The 11250-nt window shown below is 35.4% G+C and overlaps 2 protein-coding genes across 2 annotated transcripts; one reads left to right on the top strand and one right to left on the bottom strand.

Annotated features, from left to right (window-relative positions):
* Positions 1-585: 585 nt before the first annotated feature.
* si:ch211-121a2.4 (transmembrane protein 205) lies at positions 586-7238 on the top strand. Its single transcript, XM_046836174.1, has 4 exons — positions 586-688; positions 2331-2479; positions 2611-2774; positions 5163-7238. The coding sequence occupies exons 2-4, from the start codon at positions 2380-2382 to the stop codon at positions 5463-5465; spliced, it is 567 nt and encodes a 188-aa protein (XP_046692130.1). The 5' UTR covers positions 586-688; positions 2331-2379; the 3' UTR covers positions 5466-7238.
* Positions 7239-7860: 622 nt separating this feature from the next.
* On the bottom strand, positions 7861-11011 carry ftr63 (finTRIM family, member 63). Its single transcript, XM_046836171.1, has 4 exons — positions 10356-11011; positions 9719-9811; positions 9363-9596; positions 7861-9286 (listed from the first exon to the last, which is right to left on the bottom strand). The coding sequence occupies exons 1-4, from the start codon at positions 10932-10934 to the stop codon at positions 8573-8575; spliced, it is 1620 nt and encodes a 539-aa protein (XP_046692127.1). The 5' UTR covers positions 10935-11011; the 3' UTR covers positions 7861-8572.
* Between the last annotated feature and the right edge of the window lie 239 nt (positions 11012-11250).

Here is an 11250-nt window from a genome sequence, read left to right on the forward strand (position 1 = left end):
GATGGATAGATAGATAGATAGATAGATAGATAGATAGATAGATAGATAGATAGATAGATAGATAGATAGATAGATAGATAGAAATGCAATTTAGCATCTGCAAGAAGAGAAAATATCAGCATTGTATGCACTCTAACATTTTACAGTCAGAAAAATAAACATGCAAAGATTGAACAAATAATAATAATAATAATAATAATAATAATAATAATAATAATAATAAAACACTTGGAAATAGAGTCAATTTTCCTATATTGACAAAGTGTTCATACTGGCAGTTAATCTTTCACTATAAAATTATAATAAATTAATTGAATGAAGTGTAATCGTTAAATAACCTTGTTGCAGTAATTTTATATCTATATTTTTTCCCCAAATGATTTTTCACTAATAACGCAGCAAAACTACTTTTTATCATTCCTACTGATGATATTTTCATTTCTTTTCCAGACCATTTATGCCTTTTGGGACATTGTAAAACGCTTAAAGTAGCTTAATGTGATAAAGACATTTATTTATGCAATTAATATGCAAATGTGTGCATTATTCGCGCGATGCTATTGATCCCTTTGCAGCACGTCGTCACTCATTGCCACGCCCTCACGTCAGCGCGGGGGGGCGGCGCTGTGATTTGAGGATTCAGTTACTGGTTTGGAAAGTGGCACAGACCGGTTAAAGGGAGATTCAGGTTGGTCGAATTCTTGCAAAACATATTATATGTAGTAGAAATAGGCGCAAGTATTGTGGTATTAATGTGAATTCGAGACTAAAGCGTTATATACATGTGTATATTTTGAACGTTAAGTTGCAGGAAAAGTTTCTGAAGCTAATGTTTGCTAGGACTGCAGTCTAACTAGCAGAACGAGTTGTGTGCCCGCGCATGCGTGCTTTAACTTTTGCCGAACTTGTTTCCTTTCTGTTCTCATAATTACTTACAGGATCGTTATTAAACCTGATCAGACTTATTTCGAGACACTTTATGATGTTTAGACTTACATTTTGGACAGTTGTCACTGCTGTAGGTGTTAGGAAGTTAGCCAGATAGCAGCAGGTGAGATGGTTCATCTAGCTTTATAACTCCTCATAAGCATGCAGGTTAGTCCTGTATAATGTTTATGCATCATGGGCATTTTAAATTGTGATTAGATTAGACTTCACACAGGTCTGATCTGCTTTAGTAGATACATCGAGGTGAATTCTTCTGCAGGAAATGAGTGAAGATCACCTTAGTACTAATACACATTGTGTAATCCAGAGGTTCCCAGTGTTCTTCCTATGAAGGGCCAGATATTAAACTCGATTCTCATATTAAGACACATACTGAGTAATGTAGTAGTTCTCAGTGTTTAAAAGAAGAAAGTATGTTTTAAGGAACCACTTATTTGTATCAGTGATAAGTTCCTGCTTAGTTAATTATGAGTTGTTGAATAATATTGGTTGTGTGTAACTTGAAGATGGTGTTTTTTGTATTTATTATTATTATTATAATTGTATAACAGCTGCAGTTCCTGCTAAAAGAGTCCTGGAAGACAAGGTTTGCTGTGGCACCATATTTACAGTGTCCTTGCATAAACAACACAATCTCTACAGTAAAGCATAGTGGTGGAAGCATCATGTTTTTGGGAACGCTTTTCTTCAGCATGGACTGGGAAACAGTTAAAAGAATGGATGATGGACCCTTCATGGTTAGGGGCTGAAAATAAATGTTGCATATCAAAATCAACGTTGGTGTCACTTATGAGTTTAATACATAAATAAATAATTAGAAAGCATGACTGTAATCTGCTTATCTAGTGCAGTTTTATTTTTACAGTCGTAGGTCAGGGAAACATTTATAGTACAATAGACTTGAGCGTCTAATAATTCAGTGATCTCTAACGAGAGACGTCATTTTTCGAAGGTTTTATACAAACGCCATTTCTTCTCCCAAATTTCTGTTATATGACATGACATCCACTTCATTGAAAAAAATGCCCAAACTAGGCAAACACAGGCCAACTCTTGTCCATAGACTCAAGTTTGGGTTTTTTTGGTCTCATTTAATGCTTGTACTGTTCACGTTTAAAAGAAAAAAAAAATTGTAGGGGTGTGGTGTATCGTGAACTCTATACCTGATGTGTAAATCTGTCAATAATCTTAACAGGCCTTGTTTGAAAAGCAAATATGTCGACATACACAATCGAGACGCCCTTCAAGCTGTTTGTTTTTAACGCTTATTCGCTGTATAAGAGCAGGTTCGCTGTAGAAATCATGTCCTACAGTCTTCATTCCAAAGAAAGAAATGTTTCATACTTAGCATTTTTTTGTTGTTGTTCTTATTGTTGATGCAGTCACCTGGAAGGAGAACCGGATCAGAGGGTACAGTGCGTACCATCGATCATGTCCACAGACTGTGAGCCTTCTGTCAGTGTAAAACTCTTTCACCTCATCTTCCTCTCCACCTTTTGGGGCATGCAGATATGGGTCACCTTCATATCAGGTGATAGTCTGCGGTCTCAGATGAGATATAATACACATATTATACTGTCTGTAAGTTGTTGTGTGACGTGTCATCGGTGTGGTCATGTCAGGTTGGTCAGTAATTGTGTAACTTGTTAATCAATTTTTCAGGATTTGTCATGGACAGCCATCTAAACAGACACACCTACGGCTTTATTCAGAGTCGACTCTTCCCGTTCTATCTGCACATCGGCTCAGCGTGTGCTTTCTTCAACCTCGCTATTTTTGCCATGTACCATCCCAGTGACCTGCTGGATGATAAAGAGGCCTTTCAGGTGCGTAACACAGGTCATGTGATCTTGAAGGTTGTATTTAAACATTATTATAGAAATAAACTTTAATATAAGAAACATTATTATAGAAATAAACTTTAATATAAGAAACATTATTATAGAAATACACTTTAATATAAGAAACATTATTATAGAGCTGCAACTAAGGATTATAAAAAAAAATAGATTAATCGGTTAATTAATCGGTTATTTTAAAATCTTTTTCCCGATTAATCGTTTTTTTTTTTTTTTTTTTCATGAAAAAAATGTTAATTAGATGTTTTGATTTTTGTAACTATTTAAAGCCATAATTCAGGGTATTTATGTATTGAGTTGAATTATCTGTAGACATTTTAAAGCGTATAGTAGCTGCTTGTTGTGAAATGCATGTGGGATTTCTCCTTTGAACAAATTCACTCATGCTGATAAAAAAACCCCACAGCATTTGAGTTTGCAAGATGAAGCAATTTGTGTAAATCAACATTTGTATTGGTTTTAATGATACATGCAGATGGTAAGTTGACAACCATGCTTTAAAAAAAATCAATATAAAATATAAAAAACATTGTTTTGAAAATGTTTGTCGTAATATATATCGTAATATATATACGTGTAATTATAGTACGTCCGCAAGATCATATTAAATGTGTATTAGAGCTGGCCCGCCAGTATATAGCGCATACACCGCTAATACAACAAATCCCAGAATGCTTTGTTAGTGCGTTGGCGCGTCAGTCGAGACCGCTGAAAAACTCTGCGTACTCAGTGCTGAATTTTGAAAAGAGCTGATTGAACTCCAGTGTAGAGACACGCTCAAGTCAAAGTACGACTCCGTGTGTGCTGCACAGTTTACCGGTACATGTTTCCTCCCTGACGCACTGCTCCAACTCCGTGCCCAAGCTGCTCAAACGCTCTCTGTGATCGGCATCTTATATCTTTGTGAGTAACTGTTCTCTTTGATGAAGATGAACAAAACCCCACTTAGGAGTCTCACTGATGAACACCTTCACTTAATCCTGAGGATTTCCTCAGCTCAGAGCCTAAACCCAGACATTGATGCACATGCATCTAAGAAGAGATGTCAGGTATCTGCTTCAACCAGTCAGAGTAAATCAGAGTGTAGAAACTGGGCTTGAATGAATGTTGTGTTTATGCACTTTTTCTACTCCAAGGCATGAACTGTTAATAGTTACAAGATTGTTTTTTTTAATTGAAGGAAATTATTATTATTGGTTGTTTTGTTGTTGGCCTTTGAAAAAATAATTACATTAAAAAAGAACTCGAAAGGCTACAGAGAGAGAGAGAGAGAGAGAGATAATAAGAAAAGTGTGTTTTATTTCAAATTTAATTTCTCATGTGTTTATAATATTAAACTTTGGTTGTTCCAGATTCAATGTTTATGCAAAACTAAAGTTTGTTTCCATATGAAAAGGTTCAACATTACACATCTGGAGAGATGGAAAACATGCACAATTGCAGTCAATTTTTCAATAAATATTGAGTTTGGCCCGCGACTTTGTCCCACTGTCAATTTAAGTTTGACGCCCCTGATTTATATCATTAATGTAATTTTGTATACTAATCTAATGATATATGCAAAAAGTAAATATACAAACATTAAAGAAACAAGCATTTGAATGTAGTAAACATGCAGTAAATCCTGTTTGATTTACTGCATCATCAACATTTTTTTTACTGTCATAAGCAGTGTCTACACATCATTTTACTGCTAGAGCCTTTATATTTTTCACTGTACATATTCTTACATATATATTACATGCTGTACATATACTTACCTATTTATCTGCACTTGTCAATTTGCACAATTGCTACTATTTGCACTTCTGGTAGATTCTGATCTGCATTTCATTGCTGTCTGACTGTCGGATCAGGGCCATCTCTAATTTTTCCCCTCTTCCCAAATAATCAGCTTATTGTCTTTTCTGAGCAGAACTGTGCAGAACACAGGGTTGTAATCGGTGCTTTAATGTACCTAAAGTATTATATCAGTGAGGTGTCAATGGTCTGATAATGTAAAAAAGGGTAACGAAGGAATAACCAGTGTAGAGTGTCTTGTTTAAGTCCAGGTCCATCACCATGCTAAACAAAACAGCACTAATGATTCAGATCCATCACCACCCACAACATCACTAATGATTCAACTTATCAGTGAAACTACCAGAATGATGGACAGTATTGTTTCTAAAAAAAATTCTTTCATTTCTGTTTTAATGCTGAACCCTGACGGTGGCTCCTAATGTTTTCATTTCTCACCAGTCTGTAGGTGTAACATTGTGCTGGTATTTGTAATTGGGTTTAATGTATATTCTGGTTTAATGTGTATTCTTCTTTCCATTCCTCTCTCTGTGTCATGCCTCCATGCCTGGACAGATCTTTGTTTTCTTTGTATGTGTGACTGTGGCCGCCGTGAATTCCCAGTGGTTTGGCCAGTTGACCTCCGAAATCATGGCGGACATGCACATGATCGAGCAGGCTTGCGGGCTGGGCCAGGACATCGGGATCTCATCCAACCGCGAAGCCTACTCCACACTGTGCAGCAAAGACCCCAAGTACAAGCAGCTGAGCAACCGTCTGTGGCGTTACCACCTCCTCTCATCCCTCTGTAACCTCTGCTGTATTGTGTGTAATGGCTACAGTCTTTATTACCTGGCAGAGAACCTTTCCTCACTTTGATTTTCAGTCACGTCGGGTTTTTTCCTGTTGGGGGAGGGGTGGTGGTGGAAGGATTACATACGCCTTATTGCAATGTGTACCACATTCATACTCTTAATGTGTTAATATGGTGTCTAACAACAGTTTTGAACTTCTTTGATCCTTTCTTTAGCGCTTTTCATTTTTGGGATTAATCATTTTTTTGGAATTATTAGAGTCACTGCACATATTTTATATGGAAGTAGGTGTGGCCAATATGCCAAAATGACTTAACTCATGATTAAATGCTGGATATTATATAACATAGGTTGAGATATAAAAAAAAAAAAAGAATGTACTGCCATCATGGAGCTACATCTCTGATTTTCTTTACCAGATAGTGTAGGGAGGTGTCTGTTAATGAAAAAAAAAGCAACTATTACATGGGACTGGGCAACTACACTAGAATTTCTAGTTATCCTGAGAGTCCTGAATGTATTCAAGATGATCTATCAGATGACAAGAAATCAAATATAAGATTATTAAACTTATTAGTAAAGTTTTTTTTTTTGAGCTTAAAATAATCATGTTTTTTTGCCAGATAATTTTGTTTATTGTAAGAATTTCTTCCGATAAACAATTAAAACAGCCAATAAAATGTCAAATATATTTAAAGATAAAAAAATGGTAAAATATGTCAAGAAATATGCTTAATAATCTTGTATTTGTATATATTTTAAATTTGCTTATTTGACTATATATTTGAGGCGTTTTTGGTTGCTAAAATTGCGGGGGTTTTGTGCGGTTTTGTCATTAATTTTGATCATAAATGTAGTAAATAATAATAATAATAATAATAATAATAAAGAAGTCCAGGGCTGTACAATCTCTAGTGTGCTGAACTAGAAGTCCTCCTGAATAATCTCTACTACTTTTGTTTCATTGGTAGCAGCACGTGGTTGCTAGTTTTATGCTAATCGTTTCTTTGTTACGTTTCATCATATCAGTAATTTTCCTCTGGAGCTGGTTCTTTTCTCTCTTAAAAACAATTTCTCCTGAAATGAACTGCGTTTCTCAGTCGAGTCATGAAATTCAAAACGGTTTCCCACACATGGCACTAGCTATGTTTTTGTGTGATCCAGGACTCTGAAAAGAAAACAAGCAATGCAAACTGATGTCTTGGTGGAAAAAACTTGGTAGTGTGCGTGTGTTTATATACTCGCGTCCTGTATAATAGATGTATAACCTGTTGTACATTCACAAATGTCTAATACAGAGGCCTGGATTGAATTTTGCTCAGCGTATTTATCCAGTTCCATGATACGCTCCATATGAAATGTAGCCTAGGCTGAAAATCTTGTTTGCTGTCTCTGTCTCATGTACCTTGTATATTTCAGCACGCAAAAACAACATAGCTTGTGCCTCAAGTAGTCTTTAATGTGTATTTGACTAGACATTATGTGCAAAAAAGAAATAGTACAATAATTATGCTGGTGATGCTTTAGATTTCTCCTCGCAGAATTCTCTTAATTAATGCAAATGACGCAGCATTAAATTTACAGTGTTTTTTTAATAACTGATGATTTATTTCATGCTGTACCTTTTGAAATTTTTTTTTTTTTACAGTTTTATAGCCCTAATTTCATTCTTATCTGTCCTCTTGTGTTTTTCGTGCTGTTTAAAAGTGCTGGATGTTAGAAAAAAAGACACTGTTGAGGTATTTATGAATTATACTTTCATAAAGAGGTAATTCAAAATAATATAAAGAGGTTTGTTACATTTTTTCTAATAAAAGGCTGGTACTAAATAATTAAACTCTGATTAAAAGTCTCCATTTATTTGAAACACCAAGAATAAAAAGCAGCTTGGCTTTTGAACTGCTAAATCGTGAACCACAAGGGGGCGCCATTGGATCATTTCTGATGAAAAGTCACCAGTCAATGAGGAAGCATGGGAAGCAGGATGTGAACTAAAGTGTGTTACTTCATCCATAGACCCCTTTGAACGTAATGAAGTATCCATCATTCCATTCAGCGCAGTGATCATCATCATCGTCTTTTGGCTGCTTCCGTTAGGGGTCGCTATAGCGAATCATCCTTCATACTTCTGTCCTTTACATCTGCCTCTTTCACACCACAGAAAGAAATGATCACTTAGGAATAGCGAGATTGGATAGGGACAGACAGGCTGATATTTTGTAGTATTGTTTAACTTTTTTAGAAGTTGTAGATGTCCTTATCAAAAGCGACAAAGTATTATCTTATTTATAAAACTGAGCAGCTCATGGGGCCACAGCGCTGGGATTTGATCTCGCAACTCACTTTTTAATCCGAAACTCAGTGCATCAAGTACTAGGTTACCGATTCTTGATATAATTAAACAATTTCACATCATTTTTTTTAGTACAGGCATGAAAAAAGGAATTTACACTTAATACTATGTTTTCATTATTTTTATTTGCCATAGCCTAAATAACAATCTTGTGATCAACTTCCATAAACAAACAAATAGCCTCACCTGACCAAAAAAACCCAAACACTTCCATGTATGTTATGTAGAGTATTTCAGCACCCATTATTAGTAATAATTAAATGCACAAATTGTCATTTCTATCTAGTTATATACTATACAGTTTTATCACCCCAATAATGGCAGAGTTCAGACACCCATCACTTCACTGCATGATTCCTACCAACCAATAAGTGTTGGGTTCAGCTGGAAAGTACAAAGCAGAAGCTCTTTAAAATTCCAGCTCAACATCTTACAGAAAGTTTCAAAGACAAGAGTTTAAATAACACTAGAAGCTGTGCCAGTTTGCAAATGTAAAACATGGATTTGAAAGTCTTAAAAAAAAAAAAAAAAGCATTGTAAACTTACTTATATTTTATTCTTTTCTTTTATATTTGGTTCAGAAGTTTTGGTTTGTTTTGAAAACAGTTATAGATCAGGAATTAGTGTGAGGTATCCTAAATTAAAAAAAAAAAAAGAAAAAAAAAAGAAATCAAGTGAATACATGCATAAAAGAATTAATAAACAAATAAATGTACAAAATTTCAGTGCAAAATGATGTGATTAAATAACGGCACTTAGTTTTTTTCTGCATTTACTTTATTTAGTTTATTTCTGTATTTACTTACTTCATTTTAAAATCAACTGTATTCTCCTTTTCCTTTTATGTGTGGTTCAGAAGTCAAAGACACATTAGGTTTGTGTAGCTTTTTTTTTTTTAGCTTAATTATAGATTGTGAATCAGTGTCAGCTTTGCGGGGCATCTCAATTACAGATGGCGACTGTGTTGAACAAGATGCAAGGAATTTGGGTATTGGGGTTTTTCCAAATGTTAATTGAAATGGAGTAGCAGGTGTGGGTTCTAAAGTAAAAATAGGCTGTGTATTAGCTTTAAATGTCGATTGGGTTTGAGTGTTAGATGTTGATGCAAATTTGGATGTAGTTTGGGATACATCAGGAGTCTTGGCAGGGGTGGCAAAGACAAGTGGCTTTGGTTTAATTTTTATTTCACGCAACTGGCATAGTAATTCAGATGTGGTTTGGGATTCATCAGAAGTGGCAGAAACTATTCTTATTTTTGGCCTGGATGTGGTTAAGGTAGCATTACAAAGCTTAAAATCAGAGTTAGGAATGTTCTTGATGTTTGGTTGGGGATGCTGTTCATCCTTGGAGTTCTGAGAAGTCATTTGGTGACTGTCCACTTGAGAGGATGAATCGAGATGGAAGTTGGCACTTTCTATCTGCTCTTTAATTTTATGGACAAATATCTTTACACCCTCATATGACTGTGACTTACTAATGTTTACCCTGGAAATGGCTGCAGGTAGACTGAGATCATGGAATGACTGGAAAATCTACAAGGAACAAAAAGGCAATAATAACATAACTACCAAACACACAAATAACTGCTACAAGAACCATATATTTTACCTGGAAGTACAGGATGTTATCCTTTGTCTGTGAGAGTTGCTCAAGTTCTTCCTTTTTACTCTTGAGCTCAGCTAGCTCCTGCTTCACATGTTTCATGTGTTCTTTGGTGTGATTCTGTTGAACATCTTCCTGAGCTCTGATCTGATTTGTCACCTCAGAACATTTTTTCTCAATAGACTGAATAAGCTCTCGAAACATCCTCTCAGTCTCATCTACTGCTGTTTGTGCAGAATGCTATTGGGATTGGCAAAATTGTTGTTTTCTTTTATTAAAACATTCAGCAATATAAAAAAAATATTATAATAATCCTATAATTGATTCTATTAGGTAAAAAAATTTTTTTTTCATTCCCAAACCTTGAGTGACTCCAAAGTGTTCACCAGCTCTGCACAGTCCCCTCTCTCCAGAATTCTTTGTGTGTAGCTGTTCTGGGTCTCAACTACCAGTTTCTGTGGGAAATATGATAATACAACATGTAACATGTAAATACAAATACTGAATACAGAGCAACAGTGCAGCATGGTTTCACTTCTTTGGATTCAATGAGTGTTTTAAGTTACTGATATTAACCCTTTACTATCAAACCATAAACATATTGTATATGTTAATTACTTTTATTAGAAATTATTGGTAGCTGGGAATTAGTAAAAAATGTCATTCAAAATAATTGAAAGAATCCTCAAATGTCCTTTTACCATGTCGTGTGATTGTCATTTCCTCTGCCACCACTAGATGTCGCGCCTGTCTTTATCTCTATGTTCATGTTCTTCTAGACTTCTGTTGTTACTTTGTCTACGTTAATTTGCTGCCTATTTGTTACTTTGCCACTGTTTGTCTTTTTGCCATCTTTGTTTTCACTCTGATCCCTGTGTTTTCCCGCCTTTCCATTACTTCATCATCTAGAATGACTAAATAAATGCAGCACCTCAGTACACATTTTTCAATATTCGATACACGTCATGCTATTAATACCATTGCTTCATGTTCACTTGCCTCTTTCTCTGCTCTCTCAGCTACAAGTGAGACTGTACGATGATTAGAGTGCTCATCCAAGGTACACAGATAGCAAATGCATTTCTGATCTGTACGACAGAATACTTCCAGAAGTTTCCCATGCTGTGGGCACATTTTCTCTTGCAGTTTTGAAGAGGCTTCGATCACATTGTGCTTCATCAACGCAGAAGATTCTTTGTGAGGTCGAAAATGATTTTCACAGTACGATGCCAGACACACCAGGCAGGATTTGACTGCCTTGCATTTAATTCCAGTACAGATATCACACTCCACATCTCCAGGTTTGGCATAACATTGGTCAAAGAGCTGTGATCCAGTTTTTCGTAGTTTCTCAACTACGCCAGCCAGCATGTTGTTCCTGCGGAGAGCAGGCCTTGTTTCAAAGCTCTCTCTGCATTGTGGACAACTGCAGATCACTAGCTGCTGATCCCAGCTACTGGTAATGCAGGACATGCAGAAACTGTGTCCACAAGCTAAAGTCACTGGATCCCTCAACAAATCCAAACAGATTGAACAACAGAACTCATTTTCACTTAGTAAAATATTAGCTTCTGCCATGTTTACACACCAAATGAACTCTTACAGAAATCAGTTTCGTTTTAAAGGAACACATAGTGAAAGCCCAGCCTACTTCCTGGTTCAGTAAAAACATTTGTTTATTGCCAGTCTACTTTATGATGTAAATAAATAAATAAATAATTGAATAAATAAATGAATGTACACATTCTTTTTTGTACAAAATGTACAAAGAAAAAACCCCCACATAAATAAATACATAACCGAATGAATAAATGCGCAAACAAATGAATAAATGAATGAACAAAAATGTACAAAGAAATGAATAGGTAAGTAAATGCATAAACAATTAATTAAT

This window comes from Silurus meridionalis, chromosome 23, assembly GCF_014805685.1.
Source record: "Silurus meridionalis isolate SWU-2019-XX chromosome 23, ASM1480568v1, whole genome shotgun sequence".
In the NCBI taxonomy this organism is placed as follows: domain Eukaryota; kingdom Metazoa; phylum Chordata; class Actinopteri; order Siluriformes; family Siluridae; genus Silurus; species Silurus meridionalis.